This window comes from Rissa tridactyla, chromosome 6, assembly GCF_028500815.1.
Source record: "Rissa tridactyla isolate bRisTri1 chromosome 6, bRisTri1.patW.cur.20221130, whole genome shotgun sequence".
NCBI lineage: Eukaryota > Metazoa > Chordata > Aves > Charadriiformes > Laridae > Rissa > Rissa tridactyla.
In genome coordinates this window covers 73,683,849-73,710,771 of record NC_071471.1, presented here as the reverse complement: position 1 = coordinate 73,710,771, position 26,923 = coordinate 73,683,849, and the positions used below count along the sequence as shown (strand labels likewise).

Here is a 26,923-nt window from a genome sequence, read left to right as displayed (position 1 = left end):
AAGGATCTTATTAAAACATTTATTGTTTAATGTTCTATAACAGATGTTGGTGTCTGCTAAACAATTAATCTGTATTTGCATATTTTGATCATACATTAAGTAAATGCCTTAGAAAGGAGAAAAAGCATTAAAATTAGTTACGAAAAAGTAATACTTATCCTTTCTAACACATTAATATCTATATACGTATAATAAATATTTAATAATAATAATACATTTTTAAATATAAACCTTTTTATTTTTATCATCTAGAAGGAACATAGGTTGGCTCGGAAATATCTTTCTCAATCCAGTGAAGCTTTGCTACAGTGTATGGGTATTGCATTCAGTCATAATATTACCGATGTTCTGGCTTCTGCTAGTTTTGAAATGGTTGAATGCTTTCAACAATTTGATCCAGTTTCAACTAGCCACTTTTTGGCACTTCATCAGGTAATGCAGCTAATGGATTGTGCTTCTTTCCAGTATAAAAAGGGTGGTCTAAGTTACATAAGCAAAAATGTCTATTCCTATAGCCTGAAAATTGGTCATACAGAACACAATGTATGGATACATGTAAGAACTAGCGAGTAATACAGGTAGTCAAATATATGTTTGCTGAGTTCAATTGATCAGTGGCTTTTAATAATTCTAGTATCTGTTGTGTTTGACTTGATGTTTTCATTGGTGATTGCATACATGAAAAGATTTTAATATGAATACATTAGTATAATGTGATTAGCTAAAGTAAGACATTACCACAAAACACCGTTTCATCCTTCCCTAACAAATAATTTTAAAAATGTTTCTCTGGATTTGTTCATTCATTATTTTGAAGTAGATAGGAGAGTTTTACGTGCAGTTTGTCAAATCAACACCTACACAGCGTGGCCCCATAGATGGCTCAAAGGTGTAAGAGTCATTCATGTGAGTGTGTGCCTTCATCACAGAGAAGATGAGGAAAGGCTGTAAGGCTTATATTCCCTACATCAGGAACAGATAATACACACTTCCTACAGCGTCATCTTCATTCACAAACAAAGAAGGGCTAGTGGGGGACATGGAGGTCGGAGGACGTCTTGGGCTTAGTGACCATGAAATGGTTAAGTTTTCCATTCATAGTAAGGTAAGGAAGGGGGTTAACAAAACCTCCATCTTGGACTTCCGGTGGGCAGACTTTAGCCTGTTCAGAACCCTGGTTGGGAGAGTCCCATGGGAGGTAGTCCTGAGAGACAAAGGAGCCCAGGAAGGCTGGACGCTCTTGAAGAGGGAAATCCTAAAGGCCCAGGAGCAGGCTGTCCCCATGAGGCACACAATTAAAGGGCGGGGAAAATGGCCGGCCTGGATGAACAAAGAGCTCTTGATGGGACTTAAGGAAAAAAGGAAGGTTTACCACCTTTGGAAGAGGGGACAGGCAACTCAGGAGGAGTACAGAGATCATGTTAGGTCATACAGAGAAAAAAACAGGAAGGCAAAAGCCCAGCTGGAACTCAACCTGGCAATTAATATAAGGGACAACAAAAAAAGTTTCTATAAATACATCAACAAAAAGAGAGTGACAGAGAATGTCCATCCCTTACTGGATGCGGGGGGAAACCTTGCAACCAAGGACGAGGAGAAGGCTGAGATACTTAATGCCTTCTTTGCCTCTGTCTTTAATAGTCAGACCAGCTACCCCCAGGGTGTTCCGCTTCTTGGGCTGGAAGATAAGAATGGAGAACAGAACAACTCCCCTGTAATCCAGGAGGAAGTAGTTAATGATTTGCTTATGCACCTGGACACGCATAAGTCTATGGGGCTGGATGGGATTCACCCAAAGGTTCTCGGGGAGCTGGCAGGAGAGCTCACCAAGCCTCTCTCCATTATCTATCAACAATCCTGGTCAACAGGAGAGGTGCCAGATGACTGGAGGGTGGCCAATGTGACGCCCATCTACAAGAAGGGCTGGAAGGAGGATCCCAGAAACTACAGGCCTGTCAGCCTGACCTCGGTACCTGACCGACACCGTCCCCCACGGCATTCTCCTGGAGAAACTGGAGAATCATGGCATAGACAAGTGTACCCTCCGCTGGATAAAAAACTGGCTGGATGGCCGTGCCCAGCGAGTTGTGATTAATGGAGTAAAATCTGGTTGGCATCAGGTCATCAGTGGTGTCCCTCAGGGCTCAGTTTTGGGGCCAGTCTTGTTCAATATCTTTATTGATGATCTAGACAAGGGGATTGAATGCACCCTCAGTAAGTTTGTGGATGACACCAAACTAGGTGGGAGTGTTGATCTGCTTGAGGGTCGGAAGGCTCTATAGAGGGATCTAGACAGGTTGGATCAATGGGCCAAGGCCAATGGGATGAGGTTTAATAAGGCCAAGTGCCGGGCCCTGCATTTTGGTCACAACAACCCCAGGAAACGCTACAGGCTTGGGGCTGAGTGGCTGGAAAGCTGCCCGGCAGAAAAGGACCTGGGAGTGTTAGTGGACAGCCGGCTTAACATGAGCCAGCAGTGTGCCCAGGTGGCCAAGAAGGCCAATAGCATCCTGGCTTGTATCAGGAATAGCGTGGCCAGCAGGAGTAGGGAAGTCATCGTGCCTCTGTACTGGGCACTGGTGAGGCCTCACCTCGAGTGCTGTGTTCAGTTTTGGGCCCCTCACTACAGGAAAGACATTGAAGTGCTGGAGCGTGTCCAGAGGAGAGCCACCAAGCTGGTGAGGGGTCTGGAGAACAAGTCCTATGAGGAGAGGCTGAGGGAGCTGGGCATGTTTAGTTTGGAGAAGAGGAGGCTGAGGGGAGACCTCATTGCCCTCTACAACTCCCTGAAAGGAAACTGTAGAGAGGCAGGGGTTGGCCTCTTCTCCCAAGGGAATAATGACAGGACCAGAGGAAATGGTATGAAGCTGTGGCAAGGGAGATTTAGATTAGATATTAGGAAGAATTACTTTACTGAAAGAGTGGTCAGGCACTGGAACAACCTGCCCAGGGAGGTGGTGGAGTCACCATCCCTGGAGGTATTTAAGAAACATGTAGACAAGGCTCTTCAGGGCATGCTCTAGTGCCCAAGATTATTGGTTTGTGGTGGGGTGTTGTGTGTGGGATTGTGGGTGTGGAGTTTAGTTGGTGGGTGCTTTTTTTTTGTGTGTGTGTTTTGTTTGTTTTGTTGTTGTTTTTTTTTATGTGGTTGGACTCGATGATCTCAAAGGTCCCTTCCAACCACTAAGATTCTGTGATTCTGTGATTCATTGTGGAAATACAGAAACGCACCTTATACTAATTTCCTTCCTGCCACATCAAGGCAACCGCAGGAAATTATGACAGACAGTAAGCACCTGCCCCTGTGTCAACACTTAGGTTTGAAAATACCTCCACCCACGGATAGAATGGACTAAAGAGGTCTTCTGATAAATCAGAAAGCAGCTAATACTGGGTTTCATAGCTCAGTACTTTATTCCTCTACTCATGCATCACACCATATTATTTATGGTTTGCCTTCATACTTGTTAGTGAACAAGCTAACTAGAATGCATACCAAAGCACCAAACCCATGAGTAGTCATGTCTTTTACTGGGCAAAAAATTCTGCTAATTCAGTTACTATCCTGTGCAGAAAAAAAAAAGTTTAAAATGTCACTCCATGTCAATATTAAGCCTCCCTTTAGAATTTTTGATTATGTTAAAGTGAATTGCGTTTTTTTTAATGTGACAGTTGCATTAAAAGAAAAAAAAGATACTTTAGCTCTTAGCAAGCATCGGTTCAAAGGACAGGATTGGTACGTTTACTGAAAGAAAAGGATATAAAGTCTTACCCTTTATATTGCTCTTTGTAGGAAGTCTGGTAAAACGTGTGATGTGATGGCAATACAGTAAAAGGCACAGAAACACAAAAAGACTCAGCTTGCTTGAAAGGCCAAGTTCAGAACTCAGGCATTTACCTTTCCATGTAGACCTTAGATGACAAAATGCAGGAACATAGATAATAAATGTAGACAAAGAAGTCAATTCTAGCTGTTCATATTTAAGAAATCTTCATAAGTTATTGCCAGACTCTTTACATTAGGTTGTAAGCGCAAACAGCAGACAGGCTTTTGCTAATCCATCTCACCTTTCAAGCAAGAGACTTTAACATATATGTATGTTATAACAAACACAGGGTATATATGTATTTATATTATTTTGCGGAGGGAAAATAAATAGATATAACAAATTTTACAGAGCTGTTCAGCGTCTATGATGATGGAGCGTATCCTTCTAACAGCTACATCTAACACCAGCAGCTCTCAGCTGGCAGCATTACTGCATCTTCAGAATCATCTGAAACAAAATAGAAACACAAGTGATCTTCTAAAAAATGTGGAACAGCAACTGATTGCTACTTCAATGGTAACTTTCTGAGACGTGCTGCTTACTAGGAGTTTATATGCATGTTATACAAATACACAGAGAGAGACATATATATACATACATATATATACATATACATACATATATACACACACACACACAGATATCTATCATTTCAGTTGCTCCTGGAATTAAATAATATTTCATCTGTTTTCTTTAAACTCAATTAAACCTTTTTTCTTTTTTTTTTTTTCTTATTTTCTTATGCATGTTAAGGCACCAAAACCATAAGTAGTCATGTCTTTTACTGGGCAAAACATTCTGCTAATTCAGTTACTATCCTGCCCAGAAAGTTTTGTATTAAAAAAAAAAGTTTAAAATGTTAATATTAAGCCACCGCCTCCTCCTCCTTATTTGAGTCATGGGTTGACTTGGTCATGAATCAAAATACATCTTTATGAGTATGGTATGTACGGTCCTATGGTTTTGTTTATGCTAGGCTATCTGTGTGGCATGAGCTGCATAATTTAAGTGATAAGTGAGATTTTAAGGATGCAATTCCAGTTTGTCTTATAGTTACAATTTGCTATAGCTGGATGTCAGAGTTGTACTATCTGCACACTTAAATCATTAATTCCATGTGAGTCTCACCCAATCCAGCTGAAGGTGCTGTTGTAACGAAGCAACAGAGACTCCTGTCGCTGTCTGGAGAGCATCCAGTCATCCTGTTTGAGACACTCAGGTTCCCATGCAAGCGTTTCCCTATGAAAAGAGCCTGCTTTTTTAAATTTTTTTTTTTTCTTTTTTTAGCAAACAGCCTATCCATCAGTCTGGGCATCAACTAAACTGTGGTGTTGCAACTGGATATTTAAAGAAACCAACCAGTAAAATGTAATTCATGTAATTTGTTGTTCTGGAGCAAATAATGGATAAACTTTTCTGGGAGACAAATGCTCTGTCATTTCGGTCTAAGCTGGCTGAAAACTGTGTATTCTGCAAATGTCTGAGATCTAAAAGTGGCTATCAGAACTAAGATTGGAAGACCCTAGGTTAGAAATGAATTAAATGAAAAACTGCCAGCAAGTTAGATACAAAGGATCAGCTGTAGCTGGCACGGTTTAAGGATTTATGAATTGTGGCAAACTACTTTTGAATTATTTTACAGGCATGGAGAAATCTCTGTATTCCTGTTGAACATTTTAATATAATGGATGAATTGCCTTCTAATTTCTACATAGTTATTCTCCAGCATTCGAAAGACAGGTATAAAATTTCATCACTTTGGTTTAGCATTCTGTTTGTAACAAATGTAATGTTTTTTTACTTGTAAACAATCACTGTTTTGGTTGTTTATTCCCTTATACTTCTAATTTTGCTGCTCTTGATTTTTAGGATAGTGAAAAAATTAATATATAAATAAACAGCCTGTAGCTCAAAGCTGTATGTTTTTCTGTACGTTTGATTTCCCCTGTTATCTCTTTAATCTCCAAACGTCACTTGAAAGGTTTCAGGCCATTCTTGGTATCCTCCTAAATTCTGTTAGTGGTCTCCAGCTCTTACTGCTTCTGCTCTTGAAAATGTTAGGAGTTCGCATACTTTGTTTAATAAAGCCACAAATAATCTCATTACTGCAGCCTAATTAGCGAATACTTATAACTTGAGCTATAGCAGCTGAGTATGCATACCTTTACCAATTGTGAAAAGCCTTAAACAAGTGTCATGGAACAAATAAAAATCCACTTTACTGGATATATAGCAATGAAAGAATTTTCCTTACAGCTCCCAGTTTGTTCCAGTTAGATTTTGCAGGTTTTTGCATCTCAAGGTGGGGGTAAATATTGCATCTTCAGAGTATTTGTGAGCATATTAAATTAGAGGGTAATAATTACTCAGTTAATAAATTTGCTTCATTTAAACAAGGCTGAACAGTCAAATAATTTACTCGGTCAAATAATCTACTCAGCAGTTTTCTTCTTTCCATAGATCAAATTTGTACAGTTCATTGATTGAGAAGCCAAAAGCAGGTACTGCACAGCAAAAAGGAAAACCCGCTCAGCCGACGGGTAAGTGCCTCTTACATTTAAGAGATAAAAATAATTGCACTGATGTTATGAGAAGACTCATAACTTTCACTGTTACAGTAAGTAAAATTTTAAAATAATGTTTAAAATAATGTAACTCTCGTTAATACCAGAGGAAAGTAAATACATAAATACATGTGTTTCATTATCAGATACAATGTATGTAGTCACCATTTACAGAATTGTTGTTTGTATTTGAGGGCTAAAGTTGTTATAGATAATTAATTGTAGAGATTCTTTTATTGTACATTTCTGTATGTATTTTGTGATAAATATATATATATATATATAAACAGTTATTTAATTTTCAAAGAATACCATGGCTTTAGAAACTGATGGTCTCTGTGCAATCATTTCATCAAGTACAAGTATGATGTCTCAAAAAGAGTAGTCTTAAGATGCTGTTATTCTCCTTTAAATAGTGCAAGCTAAAATTTCTCGATTTCCTGTGAATCCTGATACATTTTGTGTATTGTTGGAAAAAGTGCGTGTTTACAAGCAGCAAAAGATGAAGAGTCAACTTAAACAGACTGTCATTCAAAACTTGGAAGACTGTGTCTCCAAAACAGATGTGGTAATATATTTGATTACCTTATATTTAAAAGAGTGAAAAACACGTACTAAAAAGCTATCATAAACACTCTTTATGCAGAATTTTTAGTTTATCCAAGTGAAACATCCCTAGTCTTCACAGTTATTAAATGCTGTGTACTCTGTTTGAAAATTTAATCATGCTGTATTGTTCTGTTGCTGTTTTCAGTGTCATTCAGCAGTTTTGAAATACCCAGTAGTTTATTAGAATTGAAAATTGACGCAATCGAGATCAATTTACTTGAAAATGTGCTGTACCTCTAAGATTTGCATTTGCAAATGTACGTTGGCTTTCATATCACATGAAGGCCTCAGCTGTCCCAAGAGAAAAAATGAGATCACAGATCTCAACCCTTTAATAAAAATAAAACTATCTTACCCAGAGATTTATTACTGATTTTCAACACAGAAAAGTTTCTTTCTAGGGCACACGGTATCTTTTGCACTTCAGCTGTTGATCTGGACGCAGTTGATCCAAGTTCGTTGGTCACAAAGTTTTGCTTCAATTGTAATTCCAGTTCCAATTGAACACTCTTAAATGGTAAATGATAAAAGTTTTTTGTTACTGCAAGAAGGCTCAGTTCTATAAGGACATTGTTTTCCATGGTCGGTGAACACAAGTTGTGTAGCATAAAGATGCACTGGAAAAGCCTGCGACTTTCACACAAGCTTTTAAGCTGCAAGGTGACAGAAAGTTTTCTACACATGAAATGTGCAAGTCTACATCCTAGCATTCTAATTTACTTCAATTTTAGCTCAGTTAGATAAAATTTAGGTTTTTCAATGTCAATCAAAATTCACTGTTAAATATAGCATATTAAGAAAAGCTGGTATAGACTTATTTTCATTGTTAAAGGTAAAAAATATGGATCATACTGAATTTTCTGTTCAAGTTTTCATTAGTTTAATCACACCATTTTGACAACTCTGTTTCTTGAATTATAATTCTGTTTTATTCATCATGTTAGCTTCTTTCAGATGAAATACCGATTATTGCAGATCGTTGAAGTGTTGATCACTTTTTATCTTGTCCATGGCCAGCCTTTATTGTAATGGCAAGTCATGTAAAGATTGCTGTAATTGCATAAGTAAAGAAAAAGGTGATAAGATAATGTCAGGTAGAACTGACAAAAAAAAAGTGGCTTAGGTTTTTAAAATGCCTGCACATTCAATTTTCAATAATTACGTGTGCAACCTGCACAGAGCCACACGAACAGAGCTTTGGGTGAGAAGTCCATTCATTAACACCAACATTCTTCGCCATTTAGTTGAGCTCGTTTTTCCAGTTAGTGTTTTTGTGTCCATCTATATTGCCTTTTAGAAGCTTCAGTTCTTAGTGTCAGGTTCTCCTACATAATTCCGTTCTCTCCTTATCTATTTTCTTCATTCTGTTTGTTTTTTTCCTAAATTGGCTCCACTGATCCCTCATACACTTTCATTTGCTGCTTCTGCATTTATCTTTCAATTTCTGTTTACTTCTCAAATTGTCCTTTCACAGTTTCTTCCTGTTATCTTTTCTTTCTACTGGACTTCCCTGCCATTCCCCATTGAAGTTGCAGAAGTATATTAATGGCTTAAATAATAAATATTGGCATGTTGTACTGATTCCTATGTTAGAATATTTTGCAAAAAGCTGAGAGGAGCGATGTTGTGAAGTAAAGTAGTTTTGAAACTGACTGTCTATATCTTCCATTTTATGATGTTTCAAATGATTTGATTTAACCTCTGATTTAACATAATACACCCTCCATCCTTGTTAAATAGCATTTTATAAGTATTCTGTTTTCTCTTGCAATGTGTGTGATAGACTCCAACAGATAAAAAAGACGATAATGGACATGATTTGACATCAGATTTCACTGAGATATTACAAATGATGGAAGAATATCTGAAACCAGTCGTGTCACAGATTGATTTTTCTGATATTGGGTAAGACATTTAGAATTGTTTCATCATCATTTGTGAAACTAGAATAGTGACACAGGTCCTACTACAAATACAGGAATGGTTTTACCAAGAATAGACCCCAATGAATGAACTTTTTACATCTTGAAAGACCGTATATGCAGGATATGCAAGACTAAGAGGATTGAACCATGTGACAGCACTGTTCTCAAGCTTGAGGTATACAATATTGAGTTCAGGATGAAATATTATAATTTAACTAGTTAAGGATGGGATTTCCGAAGGACAGCAACTGCAAAGGGAGTACATCTTTTGTGTAAAATTTCATTGAGATTGAAGCAGTTTTGTCTTCGTGTTTCCTGTGAAAACTTTTACTTACATAAGTATTAGCACTGGTAATGTTTTCACTGTAATTCCTCTTCCCAGAGAACAGAGGACATCAGTTTCAGCACCTGAATCAGGAAAAACAAAAGTGAAAGATAAGGAGACTAAACACACTACAATGCATGGTATGTGCTCTCTTGAGTTATTTATACGCTGGATGGAGCTGTCCTTCTGCATGTACTTACAGTCTTCCAAACGATACTTTAGACGGCTAAATAAAACGGCTTTGTTACAAACAGTCTTTTCAGGAGAAAGGCCAAAGGAACGAACTTTCTTAAGTCTGTTGATCTCTTTTTGTTTTGTCTTTTCCTGCTTTTTATTTTATGGACTCACAGGTTGTGTGCTTTAATGCAAGCCTAATGCTGGAATATGTCCCTAAACATGTGCAAGGGAAGAGGCAGCCAAGTCCATGGCTTGCTTTGGGGATGAGTTTTTTGCTTTACGGTGGGGAGCAGTGAAGTTTCTCAATTAAAAGTTACTAGAGAAAGATACACATTTGCATTTGCTTTTACCTGCAAGAGTTTCTTTCTGCAATCTGGTAGCTGGCTGCTTCCATCGTTCTACAAAGACTGAATAACTTGTCTTCCACAGATTTGTTGCTTCTCTGTAGAACAGGAAAATGTTGTCATAATGACAGTCAGTGCTTTTTTTCTAAATAACAGGAACAAAAAGTTTCCTACAGAAAGACACAGTTAGTACTGGATAAGAGCTCCTTTACAACTCTGTACCGTTTAGCCAAACATTGCTAAGGCAATTTTGCATTTTCAAATATGATTTTCTTAAATACACTGCTTACATCTGGACTTCAATCTGACATGGTTGGTTATTAATACAGGGATGTTTTTCTTTCCGAAGAATCAGTGTTCACAAGTGCATATGCATAGAAGTTTGACAACATTTTAGGAGTGACTTTTGTATAATGCACTTAATCCACAGTAAAATAGAGTTCAGGTGTCATACAACAGAGGAAATTTAGGTTTTTACATGTAACTTCAATTATTTATATACACACTGAGAACTATAAAATCTCAATCATATTCTGCCACATTTCTTCAGGTACACCTCTGGATTTAGGATTGTGTGTGGTATTACTAGGAGATACATTACTTATGGAATTGCCTTTGGAAGCTCTGAGTATCTTTAAAGAGGAAGGAATAAGTTCTGTATCCAGAGATTTTTCTCTCCAGATTCTCTACAATCGAATATATCTGGCTAAATCAGGTACTATTAGATAAACATTCTTTGCATTAGCAGACTGATGCTAATTTTTACAACATAAAAATGTAAGTAACCCTTCGAGAAAGTTGTATTTTCTAAAACTGTCCACAGTTTTAAAAAAATAAATCTGTTCTTTTCAATTCCACAGAGACTGAAGTTAAAACAGGCGTTGAAATATCTAAAGAAACAAAACTAAAAGCTCATCAGAAAAAGAATGTCAAAACGGTAAACTTTGCACATTTTTAAAATAAACTCAATAGGAGTATCTCTTATTTTTGTGTAAAAAATGTTAAAGAACTACAGGCGGCTTGCGGCGGCTTGCATAGAAGCTCATTATATATGCTAGAATTCTGAAGTGAAATAAGTATACCATCAGTCCATAAGAATTTTGCTGTTGTTGATTTTGCAATAATGACAGAGTTGTTGTTTCTTTGAAAAATTGTACTCTTTGTGTAAATGTGACATATTTAGTAACCCACCAAGGGAGCTGCTTAAAGTTACTAAAATACTTCCCCCAACAATATAGTGTATTTTATGTAGTGTATGCACGTATTTTTATAAATATATAGGTATGTATGCATATATATCTATATCTGTGTGCGCGCACGTATATATATATGTATATGCATTGTAGAATAGCTTATGCTTTTAATTTCCATTGACTATTGAGTATCATGCTGCTTTTAAGCCTACCTTCAAAACTCTAGGGTATCTTTTTGTTAGTTGTTTCACACAAAGAATGCAATACTGTTAATATTTGATTACAACTTCTGCATGTAATAGAATATGTATTCTTTTTAATTGTAGGCACCAGTTAATCGTGATTTACCCTCTAATTGCTTGCCTGTTGATACTCATAATTTTAAATGTATCCTTTCAGAAACTATTAGCTATTAGTATCTGTTAAACTTTCTTTTTTTTGTTTTGCATTGTTTACACTTAACCGTTTATCAGATATTGTGGACCCCTATAATGAAGGAAGAGAGGCAGGTAATATATATTAAATAATATTTTCTCCACAAGCTATCCATGGAATTTAGAAATTTTTATAAACAGAAAATGAAGTCATGACATCAAGATGCTGACAAAAAAAGCTTTGCTTTTCATCAGAACAGTATTTCTTATCAGCTGTCAACTGGTGCATCAGTGAAACAATATAACTTGTTTCAGGAAAGAAATTAGATTGTCGTATTATTTCTTTCATATCACTAAATATTGATCTGTCACCAAGAAAATAATTACTTCAGTAATCTTTCTTGCTATATAATCCAATTAAAAACACATGCTTACTTTCAAGAATTTATTATAGCATTTTTGATTTTTCAAATAGATGCCATTAAGATACATTATCAGTAGTGCAGGGAAGGATATAGGTTAATTGAATGATGCTTTGTATGATCTTCTTTGTTATAGAAGAACTTTGCTTGAAAGCCATGAATGGGCTTGGAACAAATGGTAGTGGGTGGGAATGGGCTGGGACAGGATCGGTCAGACTTGCCACACCTAAACAGCAGTTCTCAAGCTAAAGACTGCAACGAAGCACATGTAACACGTAAAGTGTTTGCGGTCCTTTGGAAGGTGAAAGTTACTATGACAAACAGTACTGTAAGGATGTTTGAGAGGGTTGTTATTTCCTTTTGGAATGTATTTATCAAGGCAGTGGGCATTTACTGGAATGGAATGGAATGGAATAGAATAGAATATTTTCAGTTGTAAGGACCTAGAGTGATCATCTAGTCCAAGTGCCTGATCACTTCAGGGCTGACCAAGTTAAAGCATCTTATTAAGGTCATTGTCCAAATGCCTTATAAACCCTGACAGGCTTGGGGCATCGACCGCCTCTTTGAGAAGCCTGTTCCAGGGTCTGATCACCCTCTCCATAAAGAAATGCTTCCTCGTGTCCACTCTGACCCTCCCCGGGCGCAGCTTTGACCCATTCCCAGGCGTCCTGTCCCTGGGTACCAGAAGAGGAGCTCAGCACCTCCCTCTCCACGTTCCTCCCGAGAAGGCTGGAGGGAGCCATGAGGTGGCCCCTCGGCCTCCTTCTCTCCAAAGGAGACAAACCGAGTCCTCAGCTGCTCCTCACAGAACGTTCCTTCCAGCCCTTCATCAGCTTTGTGCCCTCCTCTGGACACATTAATTCAGTCTGACACAAACACTTTAAGAATACTGTTTTACCTCACTTTTTCTCCCAGTGTGTGCAATAATTTAACTGATTCACATTTGTTAACACACTCACATGTGTGTCAAATGCCAAAAATTGATTTAATGGAGGTCTTTAATTGAGATAGTTATTAAACCTAAACTCAATGCAAAAGGAGCTACTGAACATTCAGTAGCATAACAGAGATTGTCTCCATATGTCTGCAGTTTCTTAATCACAGCAGATCGAAATAAATATAATGCTGCTCACCATGTGCTCAATATCTGGCTCTAGAGCGTATTAGAGTGTATCTTTAATTTACAGTAGTATGAAAATGTCCTCAGAAAAAGACGAAATTAATTATCATTAAATATACAATGTCTGCAGAGAGCAGAGAGTGTGGAGTCTTGATTTCTGAAATCAGGGCTCTGGAAATGCAGTTATTTTCTCCATCTACTGAAGTCCTCGCTGGGCCTCTGGAACAGAACTGCATGAGCAGTGCTGCTGTTTTCAACTCTTCACACTTTTCTCAGGGTGTCTAGAACTTTTTCTTTATACTTTTAAAGTCTTTACCCTGTCTGCTGAATAATCTTTGTCAGTTATAAAATATACCTTTCAGATGGGAATTACAAACAATTTTGCTCTGAGGATGTCACAGTTGCTACAGTTTTAAAAGCCAGACTTAGGTTTCAAAAAACTTAAGATCTAATGATGGCCTAAAACCCCCTGAATATTATATTTTCATTTTAAAAATATTGAAATTAAGATTGCCCAACCTCCTTTGTAGCATGCTAAGCTCATAATGATGAAATTCTGTTGTTACAGAAGCTGTAAGTCCTTCCCAAAAAATAAAGGAAATCCTGGAAAAATACCATGACCTATTTACACTAAAGTGGGAAGGAGTTGTTGGCAACATACGTGTTCCAAGGTTTGTAATATTCTACCTGCTTTCATGTTTTATCCATGTTTTCTTTTTAAAATTGTGCCTATTCCTAGAGGCTTCAGTCGTAAAATAGGGTCATGTTTTGCTGAGCTGGTAAATGCATAGCTAACAATTGTCTTTGTTTCAAACACTGATTTGTAGACAGAATATTTTAAGGATCTGAAATATAGTGCCACAAAGTGATTTAGCTGTATATGTAGATAATGCAGTTTTGACAAAAAGTCTACTGGTGCAGTGTTTGATGAATATTTTAAGTATATGTGAGCATAAGTGTCATTTCTGGCTTTGCTCATAACTGTTTTTAAATCCAAGTATTAAAAACTATAGCATCTCTAAGCAGCTCTAAGATTGGAGCACAGATTTCAGAAGCAAAGTAGTGCAGATACATCTCACAGTTTACAATTTCAAACATCTGATCGTAAAACTAATACCATTTTATGGAGTTTATTCATAAACACACTTCGTATTTACAGAAGTACTTTTAAGATCATAGCAATAGAGGGATAAAAGGGATCTCGAGAGGTCAAGCAGTGATGACCCTCAGTCATCACTGGACCTTCCTTTAAAACTGCTGGTTTAATCAGTCCTTTGAAATCTTCTCTATTTAGGTAAAATCACTGTGTAGTTACTCTAGTGTTTCTTCATAGCAATTACAAAGATGGTTACCTGTTATCAAATTGCATAGTTACTGCTGCCAGCTAGGCTGATTATTCACATCTCTTTTCAAAACCTAATTTCCTGATATCCCGATGGGTGCATACATGAATACTCCCATTGAATGTTAAATACTGTTATTTCAAAGCTGTACAGTGCATACAGCGATGATTTATTTTTGTTTTTAGGAGGCTGGTATTCATCAAAAAATACACTATGCCTCTCTTTTACTTTGAGCTGTTACTACACTAAGTATACCTCTGTATTCAAATAATAATTATTAACAGTCCATGTGAATTATTACACTTTCCGTAGAATTCTGCAGTCTTGTTTGTCTCCTTGCTTTGCATGCTGACTTTTCTTACAAATATTTCTGGAGTAAATAACACTGAAGTGTTTCCTATGGATAATTTCTGAAAAATATTCTTTCAGTAACTTCCTTTCTCTCTTCCTTCCTTCCAGCCAAGCTGAATGGGAGCAGCTGCTGACAAACTGCAGTGCGTTTCTGTTCTACGGGATGGAGAGATTTATGTCTCATATTTTACTCAACAGACTGGCTGCTATGAACATCCCAAGTGAGATAAGAAAACTGAAAAATATTTTTTTAATTACACTGCCTTTTGTTCCCAGTTGTGTTTATTTCATGCTGTATCGTTATCACAGTATTGATGTTAGCAATTAAGGGCTTTTTTCAAGATTCAGGGTTTTAATCAGAAGACCTTTGCAATATGTAGATTTTATTCTTTCTCACAGCCTTCTTGTTATTCCTCACAAATAAGTTTAGTCCATCTCCACTTCCAAATGTTGGAATTTCTTATGTTCCAAAAACTGAGTCATCATCCGATGGTTTTCCCAGTGACTCCTGTTCTTTTCTATGGAATTTAGTATTTGGTAGCAAGGTATTTGTTATTGTTAAGAACAACCTCTGCAGTACCACTTCTCCAAAATTCCTCAGTCTCCACTCAGGCAAAGCAGAATTGTCTGTCAAGACTGCATTAATGCTGAATGATCTGAATGATTACTCTGATGTTACAGAGCATTTATAGACTCTGAGAAGGTTTGGGTTTTTGGTTTGGTTTTTTTTGTTTTGGTTTTTTTTCGCTGCTTCTTCACAACTCTTTAGTCTTTCTGCTGTGTTAGCAGATTTTGGATTCCCAATCTTCCTTTGGATTCCCAATCTTCCTTTCCCCTCATATTCCCCTCGCACATCTGGAAGGAGCTCAACTTTGGAGTTGTGTTTAATTTGTCACGGTAGCCAAATTGCTACATTGCTGTATCATGTTGAGATGTAAAATGAAGAAGGAGAGTACACATCAGGTTGTGAAGCCCTGCAAAGCAACAGGAAGCTTCTTCAGGAAGCGTTGATTTTCAAAGTGATTTAAACATGTATATGTAAATATTATTGGAAAACAAGAAAATATGTCTTCCTGTACACATTGGTCACTCTTGAATATGAGGTTTCAGTTGTCTGTAGACCTGATAGTTACAGGTCTGGCAACTTTTGGAAAGTTTCGGAGCACCTTGTTAACCCTCAGCCTGTGTCCTGCCCTTAAAATATGCCAGGGTTAATTCTCCAGTGCATCTTATTTTCTTTAATGGAAAATAAATTAATTTCAAATGTATTGATTTTAGTCCTCAAAGGATTGTTCTATTTTCTGACCACCTACACAACTTGTACTTGTTAGCTGATAAAATTACTGTTGTCTTGCAGACTGAGTTTGAGTCTATTCTAGAGCCAATCTTCATGTTAAAAGTACTTTTATTAATAACTCTGAAGTGTGTCTGAGGTTTCTTAGGGCTCTAACCTGGAGACACTATTATTAAATATTGTTGTTGATCATCGATGTGGTGAAATAGAATATATCATAGCTGAATCTAGTTATGAGACCAGGCTGAGAAAGAGAATGAGGTGGTTCAGCAACTCCTGAAATGCAGAATTAGAATGCAAATTAACCTTGCTTTACGGAAATGTTTAGCAGGAGGTAGTTCACAAAAGCCTAGAGGGAGGTGTTATGCTTAAAGAGAAATAAACATTGATAAGTTAGGGAATGACTGCTTAAAGGGCAGAATTACAGAGTAGAGTCAAAAGGTGGATCACAAATTAAACAATGTCATCTTGCTAGGGGGAAAAAGAAAACATAAAGCTCTGTATAGGGGTAACTATACAGGGCTGTCATTTGCAAGATATATGAAATAATTCCCCACTACTTAGTTTTGCAAAGGTCTCACCTGGAGAAGAATATTGAACAAATAGAATAAGTTATTGGTGCAGAACATTAAGAGTGGAGAACAGAAGGCTATACCACAGATTTGTGTGCATAGTTTTGTTAATAAATATGTATGTGCATTCATGTGTATATGTGCTTATAAAACATACTTTAGGAGGAAAGACTGACATATTGAGGGGATACATGGTAATAGTTCTTGAGTAAGTCAAAGACTTTCCAAGCAGAAAGGTAATTTAGTTCTCATTTGCTTGAGAGTAGCAGGTTTAAGCTGCAGCAAACTGAACAGTAGGGAAAGACCAGAGAAGTTGTAGGCCCACTGCTGAATGAGGCAGGAGTCATGGTGACGGAGGATGTGGAGAAGGCAGAGTTACTGAATGCCTTCTTTGCTTCGGTCTTTTCTGCTCGGCCCAGCCCTCAGGAGTCCCAGGCATTGAATAAAGTAACAGGGAAAGAAGAAAACTTCCCTTGGGTTGAGGAGGAGCGAGTGAGGGACCAATTAGATCATCTAGATATTCACAAGTCCATGGGCCCTGATGGGATGCACCCGAGAGTGCTGAGGGAGCTGGTAGAAGTCATTGCTGGGCCGCTCTCCATCATCTTTGAAAAGTCCTGGAGAACAGGCGAGGTGCCTGGGGACTGGAGGAAAGCCAATGTCACTCCAGTCTTCAAGAAAGGCAAAAAGGAAGAGCCGGGGAACTACAGGCCGGTCAGCCTCACCTCCATCCCTGGAAAGATGATGGAACAGCTCGTTCTGGGTGTCACCTCAAGGCACGTGGAGGAAAGGAAAGCTATCAGAAGTACTCAGCATGGATTCACCAAGGGGAAATCATGTCTGACTAATCTGATAGCCTTCTACGATGGCATGACTAGATGGATAGATGAGGGGAGGGCAGTAGATGTGGTCTACCTTGACTTAAGCAAGGCGTTTGACACGGTCTCCCACAGTATCCTCATAGGGAAGCTTAGGAAGTGTGGGTTAGATGAATGGACAGTGGGGTGGATAGAAAACTGGTTGAAAGATAGAGCTCAGAGGGTTGTGATTAGGGGCACAGAGTCTAGTTGGAGACCAGTGACGAGTGGTGTTCCCCAGGGGTCAGTACTGGGTCCAGTCCTCTTCAATATATTCATCAATGACCTGGATGAGGGGATAGAGTGCACCCTCAGCAAGTTTGCTGATGACACCAAGCTGGGTGGGGTGGCTGACACACCGGAAGGCTGTGCCACCATACAGAGAGACCTGGACAGGTTGGAGATCTGGGCAGAGAGAAACCTTATGAAGTTCAACAAGGGCAAGTGTAGGGTGCTGCACCTGGGGAGGAACAACCCCATGCACCAGGACAGGCTGGGTGCTGACCTGCTGGAGAGCAGCTCTGTGCAAAGAGACCTGGGAGTCCTGGTGGACAACAGGATGGCCATGATCCAGCAATGTGCCCTTGTGGCCAAGAAGGCCAATGGCATCCTGGGGTGCATCAAGAAGAGTGTGGCCAGCAGGTCAAGAGAGGTCATCCTCCCCCTCTACTCTGCCTTGGTGAGGCCGCACCTGGAGTACTGTGTCCAGTTCTGGGCTCCCCGGTTCAAGAGGGACAGGGAACTGCTGGAAAGGGTGCAGCAGAGAGCTACAAAGATGATTAGGGGACTGGAACACCTCTCTTATGAGGAAAGGCTGAGGGATTTGGGTCTCTTCAGTCTGGAAAAAAGACGTCTGAGGGGTGACCTTATCAACACTTATAAATACTTAAAGGGTGGGTGTCAGGAGGATAGGGCCAGGCTCTTTTCAGTGGTGCCCGGGGACAGGACAAGAGGCAATGGGCACAAACTTGAACATAGGAAGTTCCACCTAAGCATGAGGAGGAACTTCTTTACCCTGAGGGTGGCAGGGCACTGGAACAGGCTGCCCAGAGAGGTGGTGGAGTCTCCAACTCTGGAGACATTCAAAACCCACCTGGACGTGTTCCTGTGTAACCTGCTCTAGGTGACCCTGCTCTGGCAGGGGGGTTGGACTAGATGATCTCCAGAGGTCCCTTCCAACCCTATGATTCTATGATTCTATGATTCTATGAAAGCTTTTTAATTCTAAGTGTGTTCTAAGTTATTTCAGTGAAGGACTTTAAGGAAAATAAGGGATGATTGAGATGCAACTTGGTCCTAACTTGTGGAGAGGAGCTGCATTAGATAACATTTCCATACCTCCATCTTACAAGAGTTTATAACTACAGAATGGAGTCATGTAGATAGGTCATTAGCCTGTAATAAGATGGTATGTGGACTTCATTATTAGTTATACGAAGGTGGTGAAAGAAAAAAAAAACCCTACAAAACACTGTGGAAAAGTGTATCAAAGTTACATCAAATAATGTTAAGGTGACTTCATTAGTGTTCTTTTACTTAATACTTAACAATTCTGGCTGAAATATATAAATTTTATATTAGTTGTTTAGACTGTGTTCAAGAAAGCAATTAACTAAGAAAGGCCTGATTTACTTATATTTATTATGTTGGGCATTATTATTAGTGCAGATACCATTGCTATAACACTTTTTTCCAGAATGCCATTTGATCATACTTCTAGATCTGATGCGATCAAAGCAAAGTCATCAAAGAATTACAAAGTCTGATATCCACAAAAGGTAGGATAAAGTTTATTTTGATAAAGTCCCCAATAAGGCAGATTATTTTTATTTCAAAGCAAAGTTAAAATGCTGAGTTGTAAATATTCTCATTTACTTCTGCAAGTAGAAGGGCTCGTATCTGCACCTAAGGGGGAAGTTAGCCTCTTTATCTTGTAACTTCATTCTTTACGTAGGGCTAAAAAGGATGAAAGCTCTGTTACAAGTCAATGATGAAGAAAATATGATACAGAAATGTTGCTACATCCACATACTTCCCAATTCTGAGTTCAAGATTCTCAAAATGTTTTAATAAGATACATAAAAATTCCCTTTTACAGATAAACCATTAAGAGTCCGTCTAAGGTTTCATACACTGAGCAGTTTAATAGTCAGCCAGTTTTTTATTTAAATAAATTATTATGGCATGTTAAATAACCTGTTCAGAATCTTTAATATTATTAATCAGAGCTTCTTTAGCCTTAAAAGCACCTCAGTATTTTCCTTGCTTTTAAGTGGACAAGTGGCAGGGTTTATATACTTTCACTGTATGTCTATTATGTCACCTCTCCTTTCCTCTTCTCTAAATGCAGTCTGGCATTCTCTTTCTCCTTTTATTAAAAAGTGTTTTATATAAAGAAAAGTTATATTTTTTCATATATTCTGTTCATTTTTAGTTTATTGATCTCATACTTTTGTTTTTCTTTAGTTGTCTACGTATTGCTATAGAGAGACCAACAGAGACGGCAGTGCTTCTAAGCCTTACTGGTGTTCGTTCTATAATAGCCAACCAGTGGTACACTACCTTGCAAGAGAATGCAGAAAGGCTAGAGATTTTCTCCGAGAGTAAGTATTTGTATTCATCTTTGTTTGCGTGTATATTGTTTCAGACAGTTGTATATATGCACTCATAGAGTGCATATCTACTTGTCTCCCATCTCTCTTCTTTCTTTGCTCCCCACCAAATTTGCCTGGAGTTTCCATGGGAGGTAAACTGCGTGCAGGAGCCACCGTGTTGTTGACAGGTTGATCTTTCAAACAGAACAGTAACCTGTTTAAATCAGTTTTTGGGGGGGGGTGGTGTTTATGGTCATATGGTAAGAATAGGATTTCTGTGGTGAGGAGCAGTGTCCTAGGACTTGTCAATCTGTAGTTACATAAACTATGGGGGGGGAAAAAAGCTGGAGACAACTCACATCTTCAGAGATACAAAACTAAATCTGTAAAGGTATCCTTTTACATTAAGATATAAACATAAAGACCTCAGGCTGTATGGTTGATATTTTCTTGTTTTTCAAAACTTTCGTTAAAACCTCACAGAAACTAATATTTCTTTCCAGGTTTGTTGAACATTGGTAGAACAACTGGGCAGACAGTCCATATTCTTCAAAAGAGTAAGATTCACAGGGAAAGGGATTCTATTAAAAGTAAGAATTAAAAAGCTTAGTAGAGAAGACTGGCAGTGCATGTTAACTAGAACCTGGTAGACCTACGGGTAGTTCACAGGTATAAGTGAAATCTTTCAGATGAGCTATGACAAATTTTTGTGACACAAGAATTGAGAGTGGGAAGACCACTGATACAATATTATAATTGGAGTAGCTGTATTTTACGTATGTAAAATTTTAGGGACACTTTGTCATAGCTCACAAAAAGCTAAAATTTACGCTCCGCTGAACTGTAACAAAATGAAACAGTGTGAGTCAAAAGTTACATCTGGAGCGTGACATGAACAATATAAATGGTGTGGATTATAGACTGCAAAACAGTAAGTTGAACAGTCTGCATTGTAAGGGGCGCACTACATCCACAAAATTCCACCTGGCCTCTTGTTGGAGAGCGGAGAAGGATTTTTGAGTAAAACAACTTTTAATATACTCTTTATAAAATTATATAGGTATTTTTCATTGTATCTGACTTACGTCTTAAAATAAGGGTAAATGAAATAAATTTTAATTATAACTTACACTGTCATAGAATTGAAGAGAGAGAGTTCAGATCAGAAACGTTGCCTAGTTTTCTGTTTTGTCAGAAAATGCTTCTTGGATTTAGTGGCAGTTATTAATATTATAAAAAGAATGTAAAAGAACCACAAATACTAATCAAAGAGAAGATGTGATAAATTACTGCACTTAAAGCATTCTTATGTTCAGTCATATTCAGAAATAATAATATATTTAAAATATTTTTATAGTGGAAGCAGATTCTCACAGCTCTCCTGGGGACAAAGGAGAAGAACAGACCATTCACACTTCCTCAAATCTTCCTGCAACTCATCCATCGTTTTTTAATTGTGTGCTATATGGTTTACCCAACATAATGATGATGTAATTTCTGTCAGACTTCTCACACTAGCAGTATCACTGCACTGTGTGTAGGGCACATTTTGCATTTAAAGGTGTGGCAGATACTTATTTCTGTTTGGCCAAAGGAGAGGTGAGCTTAAGAAAATGCGTTTTGCTGATAGACTGATTTCTGGCTCAGATGTAAGCAGTTTGATATTAGAGTAAGTGTCAGGAAAACATCAAAGAACATTTATTTTAGAGATTTCAGTTAGTACTCTTAAGGTTTTCTGAACTCAGTGAATCCCTTAAAAGAATTTGGTGACTACCAGCACTTCTTAAAGGAAACTAGGCTAGTATTTTTGGGCACTGATGCACAAGTGGAATTGGAATGTAACATTGTCAATGCTTCCATTTGGAAAAACTTTTCATTGATGTATTTTATTTTTGACATGGAAGATTTATCAGGAGAATAGCTGAAAAATTTACCAAGTCATCTTATTCTGAGTAAATTGATTTTTAACTTTTTATATAGTGGTAGCTGCAGTTTAATTAGAAAACAAAATGTTTAATAAGTTCTGCTTGCTTTATTTCCCTGTAGTTTTCCTGAATAACAGATGAAGATATATTAAATTATTCCAAAATCCCAAATAAGATTAATATATGTTTAGATTTTGTAACATGCTCTGTTGTTCAACAATGCATTTTTAAAATACATACTTTAACACTTTATTTGTAGTGATAACAGGAGAAATAAATGTAAAATTATATAGCACTTATGGAAAATACAAAGATTTGATCGTTATTGCAATTAAAACCATTTAAAGAGTCTCTTTTTTTTCCCTCCCCCCAGTAAAATGGTGATGTCTGTTTCCTATGATAAGTTTTTTGGTGTTCCTGATAGAGCATTAAAATGACACTGAAAAGATATGGTTCTTGGCTACCTGCTGTGCTACAGTGAATTAGAACCTGATAAGAGATGGAGCGCTATTATAGACCATAATTACAAAAACATGACCTGCAAAATACTTTTTTTATGCACACAATATAAATTTGTGCTTCCTTCCCCCTTGCTCTCACAATTTAATTAGGTGATGTTATATGAACTGCAGCTGCTCTGTCAAACTGTGTTTCATAACCTGCATGATTTTTATTTGCTTTATATGTAATTTTCTTCTTTATTTAGACATAGGACATATATTTTCTATGGCATGTATCTGGGCATTCAGTAACAATACAAATTAAGTAAAGAAGAGATCATAGACTGTACGTAAGCTATCCAGCCTGAAAATTAAGGATTCAGTGTAAGATATTTTCAAGTCTCTGAACTTGCCATGTTTCACCACATACTGGGATGAGTCCCTTTCCTCAAGTTCTCACATTTATTTGTTTGTCTATTTTTAGGTCTTACCAGGTGCCTTTTCATTGCATCACTGTTACACAGCTGCTTTTTGAAAATCCCATGCATGGTATTTGGGAAGCACAAGTAGTTCTGAGTTTGAAGAAGCAATTTCTCTTGACTTTAGCACATGTGCACACTTGTTCAGTATAGCAAAGGTCCGCTATATTGTTAATTTTTTAAATTATTTCCTAGATTAGTTTCCACATATTCTCCAACACATTCATTGCAATGAAATTGTATTTCCCTGCTGTTAATGGCATTTTTTACCTGGAATGCCATCTTTCTAGCGCTGTCCCTTTTTCTGTAACATAAAAGGCTTTAGAAAAAAAGTGTATTCAATGGGAATCATGAAGTCTTTTCTGCCTTGCTACATTACAGTTTTCATGAATTTGTATTAACTTCAACCTTCTTGAAATAAGAAATTTCACAAATAGTAAAGTCCAGAAAAGTTCCAATGCTTCAGAAATGACAGCATTGTTCTTTGAGAATAATCCAGGATAAAAACTGCAAGATAGCAAAGGTTAGAAAAAACATTGATATCCAGGTACAATGGGCTTATTAAATCATTTACTACTGTGGTTTTTTTTATGAAACTGATGGCAATAACTTAATCTACCAAAGTGTTTTTCTCCAAAAATATTCCCATTTGTATTTGATACTTTAGCCCTAACCACATTGCCGCAACCTCTGCCAGAAAGATGAATGAGTATGACCAAAAATTTCTTTACAGTCTGACAGCACTACTTTATCAGAAAGCATTGATAAAGAGTCATGGCCTTATCCAGGAAACTTCAGACCTGTAAGAGTCAGATATTGGAAATACTGATCAGAGAAACTGTGGCAGAATACCTACAAATGGGTAATGTATGCTGGGTAAGTGTAGCAAAAGTGGGTGGCATGCAAAATTACATAATATGTTTGATTGGCGTTTCAGGCATTAAAAATAATTGACTTAGGGCCATGAAGTGTAGTCGTAACCAAATTGCCCTGGGGTATTAGGAGCGTATTCTCTGTATTTCTGTGCTAAATACCAGTCAGTAAAACCATTAACAGTAGTAGGACTATGTGAGTAGATGATAAACTGTACTTCAGGTGACAGTGGATATACATTCAGTGACATAAGAAGGCATCTAGTTCATTCCTTCAGGAATTAGTACCGGAAATAATATCTTCTTTTCCATTATATGTTTCTAGCAATGTGCAGTGACATGATTGTACAAAAGTAGAGAGTCACTTCAGGAAAAGATATATAGCAGAACTTGGAATGATTTCAAAAGAAAAAGAGCATAGACAAATTACCATCTCTTATATTTTTTTTAAATTTACAATGGCAATTTAACAAAAGAGAAGAACCTGCTTACGCAGAGGAAGGATTCAGCAGCTCAGCTGATACAGCTTTAGAGTTCAGAATTCTTGTCTGTTAAAGACAGTGAATAGGAATGGAACTGAGCAAAGACAGGTTGAGAAGGAACACTGTAGAAAATTTCTGTTTCAGAACCTGATTTGAATGAGTAACTAAAACCTTAAAATTTTCTGATAGTCTTCAGATTGTGGTTGAAAATTTAGGCAGAAGGACTCTCCTGTGAGCACAATATGAGTTTTAATTAAGAAACATAAAAAGGCCCCACTTACAGTCAATGATAAGTGTACTGTAATATGCTTAACAAGTCTCAGCATTTAAGAATCTAAGTCCTAAATTTACATCTTTGTCACATACACAAGCATTTTCTCACAAGCATAGTTCTCACTTGAGAATTTTACGGTCAGCCAACTCTGTTCCAAGAAATGGTACATGACAGACAGTTTAGGGCATATTCACCAGACCAAATAGAAATGTTTCCATTTATTGATGAGTCATTTGCCCATCAGCTGAGAACTATAACGTGGAGTCTAGAATTAGGGAAGAGAGCGATTGCAAAAACAAAAAACAGCTGTCTTCTGTGATCATGGAATGAAATCCATGTCGGGTTTCAAACAGACTGTGCGAAGGTCTGGGTAAATGTTATTTCTGTTAAAGTCAAGGTACACCACCTCCCCCAAAAACAAAAAAATAATGAGGTGCTCTTATTGCAAATTATCTGGACTAACAATAGCGAGCTTTCTCCCCACAGAGTGAGCTAACAGATGGTGGCAATGAAAGCAAAGAAGATCTGTGTGCAGCACAGAAGGAGCAGAGGGTTGTGTTTATCTTGTAGCAGCCTAATATGTGAGACCCTCAAGAGGATCCTTGGCTTCAAATTATTTGTAGAACTAAATAGTAGCATAGTCATACAAGGTGCCACAATGAATATGAAATGAGTGGACCAAAATTTCCATCTGTAGATACAATAATGGAATTAAGACAGTTGATTTCATGTAAGATTTTGTATAGAAAGAGTACTCCTTAGTAACTGCAATGGAAATAGTCATGATGGGATGCTGATGTGATTATTTTAAACCATTCATTAAGTACATACAAATAGCAAATTCAAAAAGGCAAGTCCTAGTATTAATATCATCATGGATGGTTTGGGTTGGAAGGGACCTTAAAGGCCACCCAGTGGCACCCCCTGCCCTGGGCAGGGACACCTCCCACCAGCCCAGGTTGCTCCAAGCCCCGTCCAACCTGGCCTTGAACCCCTCCAGGGATGGGGCAGCCACAGCTGCTCTGGGCAACCTGGGCCAGGGGCTCACCGCCCTCAGCATAAAACATTTCCTTCTTATATCTAGTCTAAATCTCTCCTCTTTCAATTTAAAACCGTTCCCCCTCGTCCCATGGCTCCCCTCCCTGTTCCAGAGTCCCTCCCCAGCTTTCCCGGAGCCCCTTTAGGGACTGGAAGGGGCTGGAAGGTCTCCCCGGAGCCTTCTCTTCTCCAGGCTGAACCCCCCAGCTCTCTCAGCCTGTCCTCCCAGCAGAGGGCCTCCAGCCCTCCCAGCATCTCCAGGGCCTCCTCTGGCCCTGCTCCAACAGCTCCGTGTCCTTCCTGTGCTGGACGCAGTACTGCAGGAGGAGGTCACAAGACTGAGAAATTATTTTTATTATAATGAGTGAGAAATTATTAAATAAAAATTAAAAATAAATAAAAATATTTTTATTAAAAAATACTTTTCTACTTTTTTGAGGAGTATTCTAGAGAATACTCTTCATTTATTTGACTGTGAGATCTTAATTCTTAAAACATTATATATTGTTCAGCAACTTGGAGGAAAAAATCCTACTAACTAATGACCAAGGAATAAATTACAGTCGATTCAGCTTAGGACGTATGAGCTCTCTACTAGAAAGACATTGGCACAAGCCCAAACAACAAGAATAAAAGCTTCTGAAAATATTTCATCTACATGGCACCACATCGTTCCCTTGCTCTGTATCCATTCATACAAGAAATATTAAACAGTTAGTGCTATTCCATGTATCAACGGCTTTAAAATAACTTTCTGAATTATGTCTCAGCAACATAACAAATCACATTATCAATTAGCTTTAATAACAGAAATGACATTTCATAATATATTTGAGCATGAAAAGAACTGGTCAGCTAAAATTTATGTAATCTGAAAAATGTGAGGAGAAAAAAAATCATGGTGAATTTACTGATAATATTCTAGGACAAGAATATAATTTGAGTAGTAGGTAGCTGTCCAAAAAAAAAGCATGTAGTTCTAAATGGCCTGCAGGGAAGAACCACAGCAAGTTTGCTGCAAAATGATAAAACAAAAAAAGATAAGCTCTGTCATTAGTCCCTGGTGTAAATGCTCTCATTGCACGTGTCACTCTCCCCAAAGCTGTGAGAGCTGCTCTTCTCGGTACGCGTCTCCCCACTTTGCAAAGGGATGTGGTAGAGCAGATCTGAGATTGTGGTAAAGATATATCCCCATGACTATTTAAGCCCATTCCTCTGAATTTGAACACTAATTGAATGACTTTACAACCTGCTAAACCTTCTGACCCCTACTGTGGCACCTGCTCTGACCTGAAAGCTGTCGGGGAATAGGATGTCAGAGGGGAGCCAGCATCCCCTGTGAACACAAATCCCCTCCTCTGTATGCTGTGGATGAAAGAGCAGCTCGGCACCTGTAAGGCCGGAAGGAAGAGCTTTTTAACGTCTCCCTCAGGTATTAATTCATGCTTCCAACTGATGTGTCTTTATGCAGATACAATAATGGGCAGTTACTAGTGTGGATTTTAAGAATGTGGTC

At 37.9% G+C, this 26,923-nt stretch overlaps 1 protein-coding gene across 1 annotated transcript in view; it reads left to right on the top strand.

Moving 5' to 3' along the window:
* The window catches only part of CFAP46 (cilia and flagella associated protein 46), an 83,197-nt gene extending 61,092 nt beyond the window's left edge, over positions 1-22,105 (top strand). The window contains exons 43-59 of the mRNA XM_054206742.1: positions 253-432; positions 4,179-4,346; positions 5,473-5,570; positions 6,291-6,370; positions 6,811-6,962; positions 8,787-8,908; positions 9,311-9,393; positions 10,325-10,489; positions 10,635-10,711; positions 11,294-11,354; positions 11,441-11,476; positions 13,455-13,557; positions 14,689-14,801; positions 19,000-19,081; positions 19,770-19,906; positions 20,401-20,487; positions 21,255-22,105. Coding sequence (XP_054062717.1) covers positions 253-432; positions 4,179-4,346; positions 5,473-5,570; positions 6,291-6,370; positions 6,811-6,962; positions 8,787-8,908; positions 9,311-9,393; positions 10,325-10,489; positions 10,635-10,711; positions 11,294-11,354; positions 11,441-11,476; positions 13,455-13,557; positions 14,689-14,801; positions 19,000-19,081; positions 19,770-19,906; positions 20,401-20,487; positions 21,255-21,391 — 1,881 coding nt within the window. The 3' untranslated portion in view covers positions 21,392-22,105. The remainder of the gene's footprint in view (positions 1-252; positions 433-4,178; positions 4,347-5,472; positions 5,571-6,290; positions 6,371-6,810; positions 6,963-8,786; positions 8,909-9,310; positions 9,394-10,324; positions 10,490-10,634; positions 10,712-11,293; positions 11,355-11,440; positions 11,477-13,454; positions 13,558-14,688; positions 14,802-18,999; positions 19,082-19,769; positions 19,907-20,400; positions 20,488-21,254) is intronic.
* Positions 22,106-26,923: the final 4,818 nt, after the last annotated feature.